Source organism: Copadichromis virginalis, linkage group LG19 (genome assembly GCF_057382275.1).
Source record: "Copadichromis virginalis isolate Kocher_CV1m ecotype Utaka linkage group LG19, C_Virginalis_male_GT1.1, whole genome shotgun sequence".
In the NCBI taxonomy this organism is placed as follows: Eukaryota; Metazoa; Chordata; class Actinopteri; order Cichliformes; family Cichlidae; genus Copadichromis; species Copadichromis virginalis.
In genome coordinates this window covers 14923174-14944594 of record NC_140636.1, presented here as the reverse complement: position 1 = coordinate 14944594, position 21421 = coordinate 14923174, and the positions used below count along the sequence as shown (strand labels likewise).

The window sequence follows — 21421 nt, the reverse complement described above, 5'->3', positions numbered from 1 at the left end:
TAATGTCATATAAATAATCTGTGGTCAGGATCCAGTTTAAATTTTCTGACTTGTTTTTAAGAGTCTCCACAGTTTGGTTCTCCTTTACCTGACAACCCGACGATCCTACCCGAGCCTGAGGTCTGCGAACTGGCTGCTCTTAGATATTTGTAGATCCGGGCTTGAAAGCAGAGGTGATCGAGCCTTTTCAGTGGTGGCTCCCAATCTTACCTGTTCACATCAGAGCCCTCCAGTCTTTCACTCACTTTAAAACACTAGCTGAGTGGACTGTCTTGGCTGTTATTATGCAAACGTAGTCTTTAAAATTGTTTTATTTGAGTTTTATTGTTTATGTAGTGACAGTTATATACATAGTGTATATTTGCTAGTGTATATTTTGGTCAACATAGGTTATTTAAAATGCGCTACAGAAATAACTCTGACTGGACTCGACTTACAGGACACATAGAATTTGCTTCTGTGGTTTGGGGGGTTTTGTCAAAGTTGATGAAATTACGAATCCAGAAAAGTACCAGCAGATTGTGATCCACCATGCAGGTAACCCCTGCACAGCATAGCAATGATCCCAAACACACTGCTGATGCAATAAAAACATTGCCGAACAGGAAAACACGGAATGGAAAAGCAGTGTACATCCAGAGAGGAGCTTGAGATTATCCTTCAAGAGATGACTGCTTAAAGAAATCTACCTAAGATGGTTCAGGCTGCGCTGAAGAATAAAGGTGGTCATAGAATATTTCAAAGCTGTTAGAAATGCAGAAACGTCATGCATGTTTTCCCATGTTTCACTAAATCACTGCAACTATTTCAGATTTTTCTACCAAAATGTGAAGAAACGAGGGATGACTGAAGACTTCTCCACATCACTGAAATCATAAGAGCAATTAAAAAATACCCCCCCCCCCCCACACACACACACACACACACACAACAGAAGGTATTGTACTTGGTGAGTTACTGTTGTCATTTAATGAAGTATCCTTTTACAACATTCACAGGTTTCCCAGTCACTGAATCTGTATGCTTTCTGATGACCACCAGGGGGCGCCTCCCCCGGTTCCAAGAAGACTTGTAGGAATTTGTGGTTAAACGGGTCACGGCTCTCTCGCCAATGACTTTACTGGGTCAGTCGTTAGTTTCATGTCTTACTGAATAAAACATGAAGTTAAGTTTATAAATTCTGGTCAATTATTGCGTCATAAAGGAGGATTAACCAGTGCCTAGAGCTTTTGGTGTCAGATCTGTCCCTCCCTTCTTGTGTCACAGTCGGTGACATGTTGGTGGCTTCGTCCATCTTTTATACTTTTGTCATCATTACAAAGTAACTACAAATGCATTTTTAAGGACTGGAATCATTACTGAATAACTAAAGGAATCCAAGGGGGCCAACATGAAACCCTCGGTGAGCTGGTTCAGGCCCCCTGACCACATGTTTGATACCCCTGGGTAAACACCGCCTTTGCTAAACTGTGGTGACCACTGTAATCAGAATTGCAATAACAGGAAGAGGAAATGCCTCTACGTGGTGGGAACAACCCGAATGAGCTGATGATAATTTACCAACTGCTCGCAGCAGATGGCCCCGCCCCTTCCTGAGCCTGGTTCTGCCGGAGGTTTCTTCCTGTTAAAGGTTTTTCCTTCCCACTGTCACCAAAATGCTTGCTCATAGGGGGTCATCTGATTGTTGGGTTTTTCTGTGTGTATTATTGTAGGGTCGACCTTACAGTATAAAGCGCCTTGAGGTGACTGTTGTTGTGATTTGGCGCTGTGTAAATAAAACTGAATTGAATAAAACATTTTACTCGTGAAATGAGGGGACATTTTATCATTCTACATAAAATATTATGAAACAGATGAAATACAATACAGTACACATATACTGCATCAATAAACACAGCTTACAAGTTACAGTGTACTGTGGTCCACTTAAAACTCCAAACAGCACCAGCATGTGGACATGTGCTGAGAAAAGCTCAAATCAAAATCCAATTATCTGGTACATTTATAGATATACCAATGCATGTCTGGAGGTGTGTCTCCTGTGCCCAGCCTGTCCCTGTAGATCAGGAGTGGGGACCTCCAGGCCTCGTGGACCGGTGTCCTGCAGGTTTTAGATCTCACCCTGGATCAGCACACCTGGCACAAATGATCAGTTCATTAGCAGGCCTCTGGAGAACTTCAAGACATGTTGAGGAGGTCATTTAGCACTTTAAATCAGCTGTGCTGGATCAAGGACACATCTAAAACCTGCCAGACACCAGCCTTCAAGGCCTGGAGTCCACCTGCTGTAGGGCCTGGTTCCATTGGAAGTCTTATCCTGCTGAAATGGAGTTCTTCCTCGCCGATATCGCCAGTTGCTGCTCGTGTTTTTGTTGTGTCAGAGCAACCTGTAACGTGGTTTAAGAGCATGAACCAAAGGACGTCACCGCTGTGTTACTTCCACATGAATCAAAGCAGGGTCATCAGTAACATAAATGGGTCAAAGACATGTTGTTTATATGCACAATCAACAAAACAACAATAATTTTTTGCCTTCATTTATATAAATGAAATCCAGAGTTTGGGTGGGAGTAAATAAATATTTTATGCATTTAAATTTTATCTGTGGCGAAATATTGGTGATTGTTCTGTTTTTTGGCATTTTAATAATTTCTTTCATAATGTTTTTCCATATTTTGGATGAAATTGGTTCACATTTCTCTTGAAATTCGCTCTGTCGGCACTGGAGGGCAGTGTGAGCCTGATGAAAACCAAGCTTTTTCCTGCCGTGCCTGAGCTGCTGCTGGACTGTCACAGCTACTTTACAAGCAGGTTGGGCTGCAGCCAGAACAAGTAGCCCCTCATGTGTAGTTCACTTAAAATTGGATTTACCAACAATGCATAAGAAACCTACAATTAGATACTATCATCTGGAAGGCTCAAACAGGTTTGGCACGACTACTTACTTATATAAGAAAATCCTGCATTACCTGTGGGCCTGCTCCACCTTTAGGGCGGAACCGTGTCAGAAATGTAATAATGTGGTTAGAGAACCGGCTGATGCGTCGTTTGGGCTGTTGGTTGCTAAAACCTCTAATACCAAATGACGTTTGGCTCATTTATTGTCTCATCTGAGTTAACTGCGCAACGAATAGATGTTAGTTTCAGGGCTATAATAAAGCTGGTCTGAGAGGGAACTAGATGTTCTTCAGGGATCTGTTCCCAAGCTTTAGAAAATCTAGTTCATGACAGAGAGATAAAAAAAAAAAAGAATAATTTATATAAATGTATAGCTTCATAGTTACACAATTAAAATCATCTGCAACTCAGCAAAAATGTAAGTTGTTACTTCAGTTTATTTTTTAAACGTATTTTTACAGAACGCTATTATTTTATTAATTCCTGTTTCAATGTAGCATTACTTTGGAGATCATCCCTGGCTACTGGCTAATGTAGCTAATAAACAGTGTTTGCTAGGTTCAGGGCTGTCATAGACTGATTACTTAAAGGTTAACATTAACTTTGCTTTAACAGCTTGTAATCGGTCAAAATGCTAGTTACACTTCATTAGGTGCATCTGTTCAACGGCTCTTCGTGTTCAGCCATGCAGACATGGTCACAACAAGCTGCCGAAGTCCAAATGGAGCCTCAGCTTGGAGAGGAAGGGCCTGAGTATTTTAAAAACTGCTGATCTGCTGGGATTTTCTCACACAACCAGAGAACTGAGAATGACCCGCTGTCTCAGGGAAGGACAGCAAACTAAGGCTACAGTTCACATGGACATTGCTTTCAGATGCTTGATTTCTGCTGCAACTTTCAGAGGGTAGGTTCAGATGTTGGTGTAAATACCATGAAAGAATGGCTCCATCCTGCCTTGTATCAGCAGTTCAGGCTGCTGGTGGTGTGAAGGTGTGGGGGATATTTCCTTGGCACACTTAGGGCCTCTTAGTACCAACTGAGCATCGTTTAAACACCACGGCTTTATAACCACAGTACTTATCTTCTCTTAGTAGCATAACGTGCCATGTCACAAAGCTCAGACTGTTTCAAAATGGTTTCTTGAACATGACAATGAGTTCAGTGTACCCTAATGGCTTCCACTACAACCAGATATCAGTCGAATTAAGCACCTTTGGGATGCAGTGGAACGAGAGAGATTCTCATCATGGATGCAGGCGACAAATCTGCAGCAGCTGTGTGAAGCTCTCTGTCAATATGGACCAAAATCTCAGAGGAATGTTTCCAGCAGCCTGTTGAATCTGTACCATAAACAATTACAGCAGGTCTGAAGGCAAAAAGTCCAACCTGGTACCAGCAAGGTGTAACTAATGAAGTGGCTGGTTAGACTATGTCATGGTCCTGAGTTCTGCTTCATGTTTTCACTGTAGTGTTAAGTTTTTTGGAAAAGGGTTATATTTTAGCTTTATTGTCTAAAACTTTTGAATTTTAAATTAAAAATGATGATGTTCTTTGGATTTAGGCAACGCAGTGGTTAGCACTGCTGCCTCACAACAAGAACGCTTTGAATCCACCTGTGTTATCCCTGGATGAACGACCTGTCTGGGGTGTAACCCGCCTCCCCATCTCCCCCAACTCTTACCTGTGCTTACCTGAGACAGTGTGTCATTCTCGGTTCTCTGGTTGTGGATACATGGAAAAGGAGGAAGGAGGGATGGACAGATGGATAAATGGCCTGTATTTATATAGCGCTTTACTAGTCCCTAAGGACCCCAAAGCGCTTTACATATCCAGTCATCCACCCATTCACACACTGGTGATGACAAGCTATATTGTAGCCACAGCCACCCTGGGGCGCACTGACAGAGGCGAGGCTGCCGGACACTGGCGCCACCAGGCCCTCTGACCACCACCAGTAGGCAACGGGTGAAGTGTCTTGCCCAAGGACACAACGACCGAGACTGTCCAAGCCGGGGCTCGAACCGGCAACCTTCCGATTACAAGGCGAACTCCTAACTCTTGAGCCACGATCGGATGGATGGACAGACAAACAGACGATGGGTGGACAGATGGACAGACGGATGGACTGATGGATGATTTGACGGATGAATGGACAGACGGACGGACGTACAGACGATGAATGGATGGATGGACGGACGGATGGACGATGCATGGATGGATGGATGGATGGACGGACGGACGGACGGACGGACGGACGATGCATGGATGGATGGACGGACAGACGGACAGACGTTGGATGGATGAATGGATGGACAGACGGACAGATGATGGATGGATGAATGGATGGACAGACGGACAGACAGATGATGGATGGATGGATGGACAGATGGACGGACAGACGATGGATGGATGGCTGGATACATGGATGGATGGACTGATGGACAGACGATGGATGGATGGATGGAAAGACGGACAGACAATGATGGATGGACAGATGGATGGATGGACAGACAGATGATGGATGGATGGACAGACGGACGAACGTACAGACGATGAATGGATGGATGAATGAATGGATGGACAGACGGACGGACAGACGATGGATGGATGGACAGACGGACGGACGGACAATGATGGATGGACTGATGGATGGATGGACAGACAGATGATGGATGGATTGACGGATGAACAGACAGGCGATGGACGGACGGACTGACGGACAGACAGACGATGGATGATGGACGGACTGACGGATGGGTGGACTGACAGACGATGGACAGACGGACGGACAGACGATGGATGGATGGACTGACGGATGGATGGATGGACGATGGATGGACAGATGGATGGATGGATGGATTGACGGATGAACAGACAGGTGATGGACGGACGGACAGACAGACGATGGACGGACGGACAGACGATGGATGGATGGACGGACTAACGGATGGGTGGACGGACAGACGATGGACAGACGGACGGACAGACGATGGATGGATGGATGGCTGGATAGATGGATGGATGGACTGATGGACAGACGATGGATGGATGGATGGATGGATGGATGGACGGACAGACAATGATGGATGGATGGATGGATGGATGGACAGACGGGCGGATGGACGGACAATGATGGATGGACTGATGGATGGATGGACAGACAGATGATGGATGGATGGACGGATGGATGGACAGACAGATGATGGATGGATTGACGGATGAACAGACAGGCGATGGACGGACGGACAGACGATGAATGGACGGACAGACAGACGATGGATGGATGGACGGACTGACGGATGGGTTAACGGACAGACGATGGATGGATGGATGGATGGCTGGATGGACGGACTGACGGACGGACGGACAGACGATGGATGGATGGATGGACTGACGGATGGATGGATGGACAATGGAGGGATGGACTGACGGATGGATGGATGGACGATGGATGGATGGGGACAGACGGATGGACAGACGATGGACGGATGGACTGACGGATGGGTGGATGATGGATGGACGATGGACGGACTCTGTCAGCTCCTCTTTCCTCTGCCTTTTTGTGTTTTGTTTTGTTTTTTTCAGCCAAATAAAGTTTTTATTTTCTGGGCAGCTTTTTAGTGAATATATTAAAAAGGTGGTATCATCTTTGGCGATGGTGTGGTTGGTACGGTTGCTATGGGATGTCCTGTCAATAATCTTTGGCCATAACTTTTAACTGCAGCACTAAAAAACAGAGACCCTTAAATTACTGTTATGTCACACCTTTTTAGCATCTTCCTCTCTCCTTTTAAAACACTGTCTCTTTTATCTTGCAGTAATTCCCCACAGCACACATAAAGGTGGAACCATACTGATCGGGTCTCCTAAATTTCTGAAGCTTCTGGAGCTCGAAGTGTGACACAGGCGCTCACTTGATGAGGTGAGTGAATTCATTTGGCGAGCCGCAGCACGGTTCTGGAAACCTGGTGCGGAGGTAAGCAGCTCGCCCCGCGCCGCAGATGCCTTTAGTTTTCTTATGGAATACTAATTACGTTTGCATAATTGGTTTTAGTCATTTAAATGGGGGAGCTTGTTAAATCTTTTCCCCCTGTTTTCACCTACAGCTAAATTTAGCTAACAAGGTCTGTGTGAATCTGAACTGCTTTGTTCAAAAAACGAGGCATTAGTGGTTTAGACTTCAGAGTGCACTGTCAATTGATCTCACATCTTGAAAGAAAGGAGATAAAATTTTAAATGACTTACAACTGCTTATGTGATAAGCTGCAGGAATGTTTTGTGCTTCGCTGATGAATAGCTTTGAGCAGCCTCTTTCTCTGTAATGGCAGCGAGATGTAAAAAATGTGACATTTTGTTTTTAATTTCCAGTTGATTATCTGTGATTATGTGTTAAAACAGCAAACTCGCACCCCTTTAGAGAGACAGAGTGATAACGTAAAAGGCTGGAAATTGGAATCACCAGAGAAAAGTATGGCCTGAGGAGAAGCATCATGTAATGTGCTTTTCCGTATCCACCCCACACTCTCTCATTTTTGCCATTTGAATATACACAGAATTATTTACACCTTCAAGGCAACTCGACTGAACTGCACATCAGTCAATTAGTAAATCAGAAATTTTCTGTGATTCCAGTTTAGTGTGGAGTCCATGGCTCCCTCCGGTCTGCCCCCCCTCCTCTTTTTAGTCTCCCATCTTGACAGTGACAAATTACTCCTCTGCTTGGCGAGATTGAAAATTAAAAGCATTTAAAGCTGCTCATGCATTTATGCTAATGAGAAATTCAGATATGATTTGCATGCGAAAGAGGCTAGTCGGAGGACTCATCGTTGCCCCAGCCACCTCCATCCCCTGGATTTCTTTAGGCTCTTCATTATTTTTTCCTTTATGTGTGAGCAAAGAGGGAAGTGCGGTGTGTAAACAGTCTGCATGACTGCATTACATACAGGAAATTGCATTGTTACCTAAGAGCCTGAAGTCTTTGTACAGTATTTATGCAGGAGCCTACTATTGCAGCTCCCCCCGTCCTCCTTCCCAGAGCCACTCAGGCAAATTGGGTCATTGTGTCTGGCACTGTCACATCACGCTGCAGGAGGAAACACACCGAACGTAATGACACTCTGCAGCTACTGCTCACGCTGCCTCCTGTCAGCGCTCGTATACAGACTCCTAGCCGCTTACCGGTCTAGCTTTAGCAAGGCAAAGTTTAAAAAACGAACATAATTCTGTGGGCATAAGCTCCTGAAGTCTAATATTAAAATGTTTGTTCAGATGAAAAAGGCTTTGTTTGGTGATAAACACGTGCAGAACACTTTGGATCCGGGAGGATTAAGACTCTGTGCCGATTTGTTTTCCCAGTAAGCTCCATCCATGTCTTCCTCTCCAAATATCAAAGCGTGTGCTTCTTTGAATTTGTTTGTTGCACACTTGCTAAACGATTGTAACCTTGGAAACAAGATGCATTAATGAAGGTGGAAAATGAAATGGGGCTTTAATTTGTTTCAGTGTTCATAGCTAGGTGAAATGGATTAGCTTTGATTGAGGTGTGAGATGAAGAAGCAAAGCGCTGACATGACACTCGTATTTGTCATCATGTCATTTCAAGGAGGATGCTGCAGCAATTATGAATATGGGTACACAGCAATTAAAAGCGCTACTATTCATTAATAATTTTTATATTAATTTTTCAGCGGACGCCGAAATGATTGCCACTGCGCACAAGCTTTCCAATTATGCCGCTTAATTAGAAATGTCAATATTAAGAAATAATTAAACTTGGGAATACATTAAGGTTGTCAGAAATACTTAAAAAGTTATGACCGTCGCTCAGACGATGTTTTCTATAATATATTTTGCAATGATTTGTAAATTAAAGATGAGACTTTGATCAATGTGTACGACAAACTGGATACTGGTTACTTAGTTACAGGAACACTCCATCTTTGGTTCGTTTTTTTCTTCAGAGACGACGCTCTCAGAAACGGCGTCTTATTGCGGTAAAGGAGCCTCTGCTTTAGCGCCTGTCCTTCTTGGAGCTGCTCGCTTCTGCAGCCTCGCAGACTTCAGCAGTATACATGAATGTGGACGTCTGTCTTTGAATGCTAAAAATTGAGATAAAAGTCAGACACTCTGAGTCAGTGGGGGGTTTAAAGTCCAAATTAAGCCTGTGTTTACTTCATACACTGCCCAGTTTGAGTTCAAGTAGGCCTAATTTTGGTGAGGCGGGGGGGAGGGGGGGGGGGATATACGTATATAAGAAATTTGATGATTTAATCAGAATCTAAAACATTTGAAAATCAGTTGAAAGTTGAACAGACTCTAATGATTTTAATTGTGGAATGAACAGCTGCTCTGTAACAGAGTGGTGCTCGGCATAATACACTCTGAATATGGTTGATTCTACTTGGTGTTAAAGGTAAAGACCAATGGCGCCAAATCACAACAACAGTCGCCTGAAGGTGCTTTATACTGTAAGGTCGACCCTACAATAATACATACAGAGAAACACCCAACAGTCATATGACCCCCTATGAGCAAGCACTTTGGCGACAGTGGGAAGGAAAAACTCCCTTTTAACAGGAAGAAACCTCCAACAGAACCAGGCTGAGGGAGGGGCGGGGCTATCTGCTGTGATTGGTTGGGGTGAGAGAAGGAAGACAGGATAAAGACATGCTGTGGAAGAGAGACAGAGATTAATAACAGATATGATTCAATGCAGAGAGGTCTGTTAACACAGTGAGTGAGAAAGGTGACTGAAAAGAAAAATCATGGGAATCCCCCGGCAGCCTACGTCTATTGCAGCATAACTAAGGGAGGATTCAGGGTCACCTGGTCCAGCCCTAACTATATGCTTTAGCAAAAAGGAAAGTTTGAAGCCTAATCTTAAAAGTAGAGATAGTGTCTGTCTCCTGAATCCAAACTGGAAGCAACAGCACTTTTAATTAGAGAATAAAAAAATGAATTTTTCAATAAAGTGCATGTTTGACAGTCCAGGCTCTAAACTAAGCGTGTGAATGTAGTGTGGTTATAGACAAAGATGTTAGCACTGTCGCCTTTCTGTGTGGCGTTTGCATGTCCTCCACGAGTCTGCGTGGTTCCCTCCCACAGTCCAAAGACGTACTCTTTAGGTTAATTAGTGACTCTAACTGAGCCATAGGTGTGAATGAACGCCCGTCTCTCTGTGTTAGTCTTGTGATGGACGGGAATCTGTCCAGGGTGTCCTAGGCTCCACCCCCCCACCCCTCCGCCCACATGACCCTTACTTGGATAAACTGTTGATGGATGATTCTAAACATCTAGTACCTGAGTTCTAAAGTACGTCTATCCGGTGTTGCTCTGACAGCTGAGCACATGTGGAGCTGCTCGGTTTGTCTCTCAGCATTAAAAGAAGGAAGCCTTGACTTGCTTGTTTTTATCATGAGAGACAAAGTGGTGTTGAACTGCCTTTGATCATCGGAATAAATTTTCATTCTAATATAGATCTCACAGGTAGCTGCATATTGATGCTAGTAGGCTTAAGGCGGGCTAATAATCAAGTAGAGCCATCACCTGTTGACTGTGGCGGAAGCTCGCTGAAAGAAAGACTTGAAAGCATTTGTACCTCAAAGCCACGCCAGCCTCTAATGATAGGATCGGTCTTGGCACAGCACGTTGGCCACGTTTCCCTCAAAGCCTTGTGTGACAGCTCTTTAATTGGACTTCTCCATTCTCTCTGTGCTTTAACGTGTTACTATTGCTGGGTTATTGTGCCATAATTACACCACATTTCTTTAAAGCATAATAAAGGCAAGCGAGACAAAGTTGAGCTGAAAGAGCTCCATACCTCTGTGTATGAATGTTCATCTGGACCTTCATATCCCTCTCTGAGAGTCATTCCTTCCTGTAATCAAGTGCTGACTGAGCGCTCATGCATGTAAGAGAATGAGCGAGTCAGACTCAGACTGGTGTCACAGTGAAAGCAATGCTTTTGCCTCCGTCGGGGGATAATTACTAAAACCGTGTCCAATTACCTTTGTGTGTTGTTTGTAGCTCTAAGTGAGCAGAAAAAGGATTTTGCAGAGGTTCTGGGAAAATAATGCTGTCATCACTCTACATAATATCTGTGTGATCCACAAGAGGCTGCACATCTGTCCTTGATGGCTCTGACGTCTCTGTCTGTCCCCTCCGTGTTGCTGTTGTTTCCCCCTGCTGAATACGGAGAGTAAAAAGACCCTTGTGAACCAAAGCCTATATATGAGAAAACAGTGTGTGTGCGTGCTGTAGCCCGCGGCTGCAGATTAACCATGAGAGCCAAAGGATCGCCCCGCTTGCTGACAAATGAGAAAAGCCACAGTGGCCCTGGCCAAAGTGACAGGCCAAATGGAAGCAATTCCTCCCGAGGCAGGGGAGAGCAGCTGTGACCAGGGCCTGCTACGCCACTTCTAGATGGGACCCGTCTATGACTGTGCGTCTGCTAAAAAGACTCAACCTACGAGACAATTGGCATTTTTCTCCTGGCGGTTCCCGTGAAGCGGTACGTGTCACTGACCCGCGGGAAACCCCATCAGTGGCAGTCGACCTTTACCTGAGGAGGGACTGCGCCGCCTGTTTGTTTTCACCCCGCTCGTCTCTGACCCCCGACTACCAAATGTGTTTGTGAGCATATTACATCGCATATTAATATCTGCCAAGTTGACGCGCCTTCGACAAACACGGTCGTGGGATCGTTCCCTTTGAAGAGGAGCGCCAGGACACGTCAACTCGGCCTGACTTCAGAGCCTCGTGGACGTGTGAGTAATTAACACCGAGCCCTGACGGATTAAACGCTGTCCCTGCTGAGATCGACTGTCTGCCGCCTTTGGCGCAGTGACGTGCTAGACGTGAGATGCTTTCGGGACACGGATGGCAGAGAGGTGTCACGGAGAGTGACACGTGCAAGAGGCCCGGGAAGAACCATCGATGGAGTCTAGCAGTCCCAGAACATTTAGACAAAAAATACCAGCAGACGTGGAACGAACGGGCCAAAAAAGAGAGTCAGGATTAGACGATAGCTCTGGGTTGGTGGCTATTCCCAGCGCTGTGCTGCTTTCTGCCTCTGGTTCACTCGGGCTGTCTGCCAAGAGATATATCCAAACCTTTCCTTCTCGCCTTCAAATCTCCTCCCTCGCTCTCCCCTCTCACCCAGGGCCAAGTGGATCAGGCTTCACTTCGACACAGCCATCATAATTATTCCGTACCAGAAGAATCAATTACGCCTAAGCACCATTGTTTCCAGAATAGAGCTAAACATTAAAGTTTAACAATCCCAAATTATTAAAAAGTCATGCTCTCAGGGACACATACAGAATATTTACTGTTAACAAATAACTTTATAACTCTGCTCCGAATTATTAATTCATGGCTCGCACTGGCTCAGCAAAACAGTCGTCTGGTGGCTAATTTCTCTGCCTCTAAACATTGTTAAATATGCAGCACTTCTTGACTTTTCTATACGAGCGCTTCTGTCAGAGCGTTTGTGAGAAAATCCAAGCCTCAGATTTGTCTGCTGCATGCTGATTGGACCCTTCCAGTTTAACTGATGTTTTGTTTATAGCTGGGGAGATGGATGCACTTTCTTCTGCACGTTATGCTGATGCGGCCTCTGTCGATACAGCCGATCAGCGGCTGTCATTTAAGCCACGTCCTCACGTCGTCCTCGTTTGACTCACGTCTGAGCTAATTAGGCGGATCTGATTGGAGCGCCCATCAGTCGGGCAATCGTCATCATCATTTCCTCAGGCTGAATCTCACCTTTTGGACTTATTTACTTATCAGTGTTCGTGCTGGATGTTGTCAGGCGTCTGCGACGTTGCTGTGAAGCAGGAACATGTTCTCTTAGGCGGCGGCGCAGACGTCTCTCCGTGTACCGCCGTGCGTTACAGGAGCGGTGGATGGAATTAAATGGAGCGGGGGAAGAGCGAGAGTAAGGAAAAGCCAGGCTGGTCTTTTAGCCCCTTTCAGCTGAGTGAATCAAAAACAATGGCAGAGCCTGAAATGGTTCCCAGCTTCAGGAAAAACTCCCCGGGGTCTGTAAATTGGCTCTCAGAAGAGGGGGAAAAACAATTGCCCTTTACCTCTGAGGTTGCATGTCATCTCTCTGAAACTCACTCCTGGGCAGATTAAGGTCAAGTAGACCCCACTTTCCCACCCGCCTCCCCCCCTTCTCTGAAGAGAGCAGACAGAGGGCAAATAAAATGATGACAAGGAGGGATTGAGAGAGAGGGAGTGAGGGGAGAAAGTGGGATTTTGAAGGTCTTTGAGGTTTTACACCCATCCCTGGTGGTTTCGCTCTCTCGCTCCAAGAACTGTGCTGATAATGGCTTCTTGTCAAGGAGGATGAGCCCACCTGCTCTTTGTAAGTCCGTCCTACTGGTTCAAGCTCGCAGCCTCCACATAAATATGAAAAGGAAGGCAGGCGGGAGGTTAGCAGCGGCCCTACGCCGTGCTTCTCGGTGACCCTTTAGTGTAGCTGCAAAGGGTACAATGTGAATAAAAGGACAGCAGAGGACTACATTTTCAAAGAGAGTGTGCCTGGGCAGTAACGTCCCGTTAAGCCTCAGTCAGGTTAACCAGGCCGAGTCCACCTGTTTGGAGACGGCGCTCCCTTCTCCGATACCAGCTCCGTATTGTGTCATCAGGCATTTGCCTGTCGCAGATGATGAATCGGTGAAACTGAAGTGGCAAGACTGCCGATTGTAATTACAGAATCAACTGACACAATTAAGTCTTTTGTTTCAGTGGATCGGCCTGTCAATCAGCAGCGCGCTCCCCACGTTGTCTAACGTGCCGGCGAATAGCATAACATTTTGCTTTCCCGTGTCAAGGGCACGGCGACGAAGTCTGCCGGCAATTAAAGGACTATAATGTGCTGAGTCGAGCGCGGCAACAAAATAGGCAGCAATTTCTTCTTCTCCTGTTGAAAATTATGCTTATCAGGTACCTCGCCTCAGCAAAGGTGAAGGGTCGGCCCGAGCAGGCAGGCAGTATTTCTCCGCATAATTGAGAGAAGTTTGGATTTAATTGTATAATTAATCTTGTCGAATTAAGTTACACAGAAGTCCGACCCCTAAATTAGGCAGTCTGGAATATTTTAAATTGCCTTAATGTGAAATCTGGACCAGAATGCACTTTGTTCTCTCCTGATGGTACGAGCTAAGTTTTTATCCACGACGAACGCTGCATGCTTAAATAACCTGTTAGCAGTTCTTATCATGTTGTTCCTTTATGAATCATTTCCTCACAAAGTAATTGCAATTTCAGAAAGAGGTGGATTTTATTGTATGGCTTATTGTGGGCCAGTCAAGTGAAAATATAAAGACAATTTTCATAGCAGCGCTCATCAAACTGAGTGTGATTTTATTATTGTTTTTAACTCTGCATTTTTTACTCTCTCTGAGCAGAGTGATAGCACTTTTATAATCTATTGTTGTTATCATTTTTCTAACTTAAGGCATTATGAAAGCAATCAAGATTGCTGAATGTGGAGGAGCATTGTGTGCAACATTCAACCTCAGAGCTCCAAACCTTGTCTGGCACTAACATCAGCACAAAAACTGCACCGGGAGCTTCGTGGCGCGAGTTTTCCTGGCTGAGCAGCTTCTGCAGGGGTGATGTGGAGGGTAGCAGTACTTTAGTTTCATTAGCTGGGACTACTGTGTTTGGGGGAAGGCCTCGTAGAGGACTGGCAATGGTTCCCGGGCCGGGCAGATCCCCGTGCACTAGTGAGAATTGAATGAAAGGAAGAAGAGAAGAAAGGAGGAGGGGGGGGCATGAAAGCGAGAACAGCAGGTATTGGTTATATAGCCTGAGGCCGGAAGGGGCGTGAATGAGGCGTGGTCCGCTCCTGAAATTCAGAAAATATTTCCACTTATGTATTATATTTTGATCTTTGATCTAAAGGGGTCCGGACCAGTGAGACTCCCCTTTCTGTATACAGGGGTGGGCAACTCCAGGCCTGGAGGGCCGGTGTGCTGCAGGTTTTAGATCTCACCCTGGGTCAACACACCTGAATCAGATGATTAGTTCATTCCCAGGCCTCTGGAGAACTTCAAGACATGTTGACGAGGTCATTTAACCACGTGAATCAGCTGTGTTGGATCAAGGACACATCTGAAACCTGGAGTTGGACACTCCTGGTTTAAAAGCAGGAATAAATAAATGTGTAGAATTAGAGAAAAGTGCAAACTTTTGTTTATTTAATAGTTGGGAATGGCAGTGGTGCAGCTTTTCCTGCTGATAGAGACCTCACAACTTATGAAAATGCAAAATTTATGCCCTTCACATTTTTCAAAGTCGTCCAGTGGGGCTGGGTTGGAGACTTTTCTGGGCCCGTTGTGGTCCCCGGGCCTTTTGTTTGACACCCCTGCTCTGCAGTGTCCCCGTCATGATGCGATAATAAAGCATCATGATTATCAGTCAGATAATCTTGTTTGGAGTCACAGTGAAGAGTGCGTCTCACAGCAGTGTCTCTCCACAGACTTTCTAGAGATTAGAAACACTTGAGAGGAGATGGGTTGGGGGGGCCACAGGGGGGATAAAGTTGTAGAGTTGCATGGTGAGGATCAGCGAACTGACTATAATCTGCGATGTTTATTGCACGAATGCGAGCGTCATGAGCAAAGTTTTGTGGATGCTCTAAATATGAGCTGATGTTCTTGTGCTTATTTTGCTGCAGATATTTTGCGTACACATATTTCTGTGTGTTATTTTGCATCCGTTCAGTTGACTGAACTCTAATGACAACATTTCTATTTACCGCGCCGTGGAAATGAGACTGCACGTCCGATCGTCTGCTGCCTAGAAAGCGGGAGGCCCCTAGGGTATTTGCCAGCATAATTCTCATCTTAACACAACGATCTTACTCTGCTGCCGTTGTCAGATTTAGTAACGGCAGAGGCACGAGAGGAGCCGGTAGGAAAAAGTCTCCTTCGGCGTGTTCGAATGTGCATGTGAGCTTTCAGAGGGCGCTCCTTCATGTCCGTGACGTACGACTGTTTCTGTGTAGATGGCATCTCAGGGAGAGAAACTCTACCCCGACACAGCGCTGCTGTCACCCAGAATACAGATGGAGGATGTGCCCTTGTGCACTTTACCTGAAGTACATGCTTACATAGATGGCTCTATTCTGCACTGCTGTGTGTGTCTTTTCTATCTAGTGCAGTTTTTGCAAGCGTGCCACTGCAGCAGAGTATTCTGGAGTGCGATTATTTCTGGTGTCTCAGTTTCTCTTTGTCACCATGCGTTACCAAACTGAGGCAGGCTTCTCTACAATAAACCTGTTTCTGGTTTCTGGCAGAATTTTACACTCGTGGTTCAGAGGCTTACCTTCCAGTCCCTGCAGAGAACATGAGGATAGCATTAATGCACAGTGGGAGAATGCTCTCAGACTACAATCCCAGCCTCCAAGACTCAACATATTTAACCTTTAATCTGAATGCTCCCGTGATATTTTGCAACGCTCCATTGCAGCACGCTGTTGTGAAACTGAGCTTAGCTGCTTTTTTAGGACTCTGTGCTTTATTTGTCTTCTCCTCTTTTCCCAGTCCATCTTTGATTGTTCGAGGAAATCTTGTGAAATGCAAATGGGGCCAAACAGAATGTAATTGCTGCTCTGCGATGATTACGACGGAGAACTAATGATGTCTCAACACCGGGGTCAGGTAGGGTTTAATTAGAGGAGGCACAATCAGTGTCACTCCAGACTTGTGCTCTCCTGTTCCCGGTGCCTGCCTGGTCCTGTGCCAGCGAGCTCTCCAACAGACTCGGGGGGGGGGGGAAGAGTTGCTGATGTGAAAAGAGAAAAGGGACAGAAATTAATGTGGCTATGTTCTTTTGTTCGGAACAAGGCCGGTTTGGAAATGGAGCCCCGTAAGAAGCATCGGCCTGTCTGGAGATAAAGGTGGAGGTTAATGAAGGAGCAGAATGGAAAAGGTTGCCTTTGGTGCTCCTGAAAACACGGCTCCTCTGGGAGAGAAGCCCGGCGATGTGTTTTGCTAAACCCGTGCACTGCACGGTGTGCACTCGTGCTAACCTCGGTAGCAAAATGCAACATCTCCCACGCCTTTCGCTGCGATCGTAAATTATTGTTCAGTAGGAATATGTTGTGCAACTGAGCAAATTACTGAAACAAGAAGACCAGATTGGACAGATGAGTGAGACCAGCCAAGGAGAATAACTGTGGCCAAAATTCCTGATTATCCAATCAGCACTCCAAAAACATCAATTCCATCTTGTCAATAGATAATTAAGAGGGATAATTGGCTGGCTGCACTCTGGGCAGACATGCACAGCTGGTAAAGTTCCATCTCCTACCTCAGCATTGCACACACACTACACAGCCGACACATCTGTCCACTGAAGGTCAGCTGATCTGTGCTGGTCCTGCAGCGGAGCGTTTGGGGAGTAGATTTTATTCTTAATGTGCCGTAAACACTTTCAAGCATTTCAAAAGCGCAGGAAGGTTTTTCTTTACGCAGTCAGCTGTTCCCTATTAGGATCCTTTCCTTGTAGCCTCTGTTGTTTTTAAACCATGTTTAAGGATTATCTAACTTGGCAACTAAAGGCGCACTTTTAGCAGGGCACGACCTCACCCCTTCCTAGACCAGAGGTTTATTTTGTCAACCATCTTGCTCAGAGCTATTTATCCCTCTTAGATCCCCGAGTATCTGTGAAGTACAGGCCAGCAGATTTAACCGGACAGGGCCAGAGATTTAAAACATTGACCTGCCCGGTCTCAACAGCTGTGTGCTAATCCATTCCGCTGCCCTGACTTTCCTCCCCCGTTTCCTGCTCTGGTGAATAGAAAGGTCCTTAATGTGTGAGATCAAGAGGAAAATAAGGCTCTCCAAATGGAATCAGATCACACGGAGGGGGCTGCCGGGCTCGCAGCGAAAGGCAGAATAGGACCGAGTGATTGGACTGTAATTCCTTTCCTAGCTATTAGCCCGTCACAGCTTTACTTGGTCGGCTTCTCGTCCTCCTCTCAAACCAACCAGTCTTTGATTAATTCATTAATTCGCAAACGGGCCGAATCGCATCTCGACTCAAATTGGATGCAAGAGTTACAATCAGGCCCTCCTACCCCAGACTGATCTGACAAATAAAAAATACAACATTACCCAGTAAATAGATCTATGTCCATTCGGCCTGATAATTTGTAGCATTTTCATGTTTTATTTATACTCAGATAAGCTGCCTGCTCTCGTATATCACGGGCCCAACAAGGCAAGCCAGGTGGGGGGGGGGGTGTATTGATTTGGGCTGACTGTGCACCTCTCCACGCAGCCCTACCCCTTTAGCCCCAGTGACGCCCCTCGCAGTTTGTATTCGTCTCGAGCTTTTAGCCCTCTAGCCCTTGTGCATTGGCTCTCATTCAACGGCCCCCTTCTTGGCTCACACAAGGCCCAATCCCATTCCCATGCATTCAATATTCCCATTATAAGCTCATTAGTCTAGTCATTGTTTTGGGCTCATTAATAGGATATCCATCGCCTTAGACACCTCTGAATTACCATGTCACAGTGTGGCCCCTTTCACAGCATCAACAGTGGGCTGCAGAAGTCGTGCGTGTCTGTGTGCGTCTTGCACCTGTGGGTAGTGTGTCGACCTTGAGTTTGCTGATGTGCCAGCCCCTCTGGAAACCTGCTGACACACGTCATGTAGATACACATGCCTCCACACACACACGCTAAAGCTTTCCTCCCCAGCCTCAGCTCCCCGCCCACAAGCTCCCAGAGGTTTGTCCGTCAGTGATGCAGGAGACAGCGGAGAGAGTGAGCGGGGGGCTGGGGCTGGATCAGGGTTTTTAACATGCGAGGCAGGTCCTCGTGTGCGTTCGTATCGATCCTCGGAGGGCTCCCAGGCCCCCTTTTCCTTTCTTTCTCTGGCAGTGAAGGCCATTCATCACCGAGGCCATGACTGGAGAGCTCAAACAGCCGTCTCTGTCAGAAAATGGGCTGTGCCTTACCACACCGACCTGGCCTCGCTCATCAGGAGGGATGAAGCCTTGACACAATGGCTCGTAGCGTGAGATGTTCCTCTTACTCACAGGAGTCATCCGTAGCTTGCTGGGCAATGCACAGTCATGCTTTCCTCAGCTGCTCGATTGGATCGCCGTGTTCTGTTTTCACCTAACATTTTTTTATTGATTTGTGGTGAATTAAAAGAAAAAAGCAGGACAGGATGCCAAGCAAACACTTATACTAAAAGAAAGTCTCTCTGACATGAAAACAATAAAGTTTTAAATGAGTCTGAACATACAGATGGATAAAGTTCGCTGACATAAACATGTGGGTCACACTTATATCAGCTGGTCTCCAGCAGTCTCCCTTCCTGCCACACCCAGGTCCTCCCCAGCACTCTCATGTTTGATTGAGAGTGACTTTCAACACCACGGGGAGATACGCATCCCGGCTGAGCTGCCACGGATGGAGCTTCAGCCTCAGCCTAACTTTGGGCCGTGACAAGGACGAACGGGGAGAAAGGAAGACGGCGGGAGGGAGCGGAGAGGCCTCGGCGTCGGATGTGTTTTAAATAACTTTGACAGAGGAGTTTGAACCGTCTCTCTGGGCTGGAGCTAATCTGATGTGAGAGGATGCCACACCGAGGCTGATAGGACACCGAGATAGAGGAGGAGAGGGAAGCGGCAGAAGGAGAGAGAAAGGGTAATAGAGGTGCTCACTCAGCTGGTGGGAAATCTGCCCTCTTCATCTTTTCATCTCTCCAGCCTCTCTCTTTCTCACATCGCCCCTGCCTCCTTCACCCAGTTACATCCATTTACCACCAACCTCCGACTCCCCCTCCTCTCTCTTCTTTCTCTTTCACACTCTGCGTCACGCCGCCTCTCAGCTCCCTCCATCTCTCTCCCCGATGTCCCCTTTCCCATCTCCCCCTGCCTCGCCGCTCCCTCCCCCTGTCTTTCACAGACGATTTAGGAAGTCACAGCCTCTCCCTTCCATTTATGAAATTGCTCATGTTATTTCCTGCCCCTCACCCTCTGTGCCCAGCTTTCCCTCATAAGTCTTAGTGGATGTGTCCTCTCTCCCACACAGCTCGATCCTGCACCCAGAAAGCACGCAGCACACAAATGCATCGGAGAGTAATATTCCTCGACAGGACGAGCAGCCCCTGACACCGTGACCCGGCCATAACACCGACCGTCTATTCTTAATCTCCACCCGTGGTCTCTTGTTTACCTCATCATCCTCCGGCCACCGTGAAAAGGCACACGCTGGCCCATTTTGTCCTGTGGTTGTGTGTTTTTATGGCCTATCTCTCTGAGGCTGGCGCTGTTATGAGCACTGTCTGAGTGCTTATGTGGTCAGAGAGATTTACTTGCTATCAAAACATTATTTTTTCATGTAATGGTGAAGTATTGCTCCTGTTTTGGGGCTTTGATTTGGATTAAATTTGGCCAAAGCTGAAACCTGCATGTTGGTGTAGCCTCTCACTCGCCCTGTGGCGAGAGGGGATAAGAGAAATAGATGGATGAAACCTGCATTAATCCGGTTTTTGGCCACTTGGGGGTAGTACAAGAAGGCATAAACACAACAGTGCCGTGCTGTATTTTCACATCGTGAGTATGTTGCCGTCTTGCACATCCAGAAGACGCTGAGTAAGAGTATCATTCATTGAGAGTGACGTTTAAGGTGACCCAACAAATATTCATTTTTTCGTTTCCCTAATAGCTTATCCGAGTCACAGTCCAGGGGGGCGATGGGGCCTATCCCACCTGTCACTAGGAGAGCGCCGGGGTGCATCTGGACAGGTCGACCGTCTATTGCAGGGCTAACAGAGAGACAAACAGCCAGTCACAGTTTAGACTTTCTGATGTTTCCATGTTCACGGTGTGCTAAACCGCTAACATCATAGTGATGGTAGTTACCATACAATCAAACACTGAGCACTGCTGACTACAGTTTTATTTTGAAGGAGTCGTGTGTTCTTTATTCATTGTATTTAGTTTCACTTCCCCTGTCCTGTCATTAGGTTCATGTCAGTCAGCTGTTCCTCCATGTGTTCCCACTTCCCCTAATCACCTCCTGTGTATTTAAGTCCTGTGTTTTCAGTGTGTCATTGTCAGGTCGTTCTGTCACAATCAGCAGGGCTGACTGTGTGTAGAGTGAAGGGTGGACCCAAATGCAGACGGAAACAAAATGTGAAACAAGACTTGAATAACAGAAAACGAGCCATTTATTGAGGCTGGCAAAATAACTGTAAACAAAAGGCAAAATGCAAGGCTAACAATAAACTAAACTGGGTGAGCTAAATTAACTTAAAAACCTACAACAGGAACATGAGGAAACTTGACACAACTTCTTGGCTTGCAAACAAGGCAGACGATCTGACAATGACACACTGAAAACACAGAACTTAAATACACAGGAGGTGATTAGGGGAAGTGGGAACACATGGAGGAACAGCTGACTGACATGAACCTAATGACAGGACAGGGGAAATGAAACTAAATACAATGAACAAAGAACACACGACTCCTTCAAAATAAAACAGG

At 46.1% G+C, this 21421-nt stretch overlaps 1 protein-coding gene across 1 annotated transcript; it reads right to left on the bottom strand.

Moving 5' to 3' along the window:
* Positions 1-4585: 4585 nt before the first annotated feature.
* Positions 4586-18967, bottom strand: LOC146685788 (uncharacterized). Its single transcript, XM_085442441.1, has 5 exons — positions 18878-18967; positions 16237-16246; positions 5693-5838; positions 5013-5660; positions 4586-4672 (listed from the first exon to the last, which is right to left on the bottom strand). Exons 1-5 carry the CDS (start codon positions 18965-18967, stop codon positions 4586-4588), a joined length of 981 nt encoding a protein of 326 aa, XP_085298567.1.
* Positions 18968-21421: the final 2454 nt, after the last annotated feature.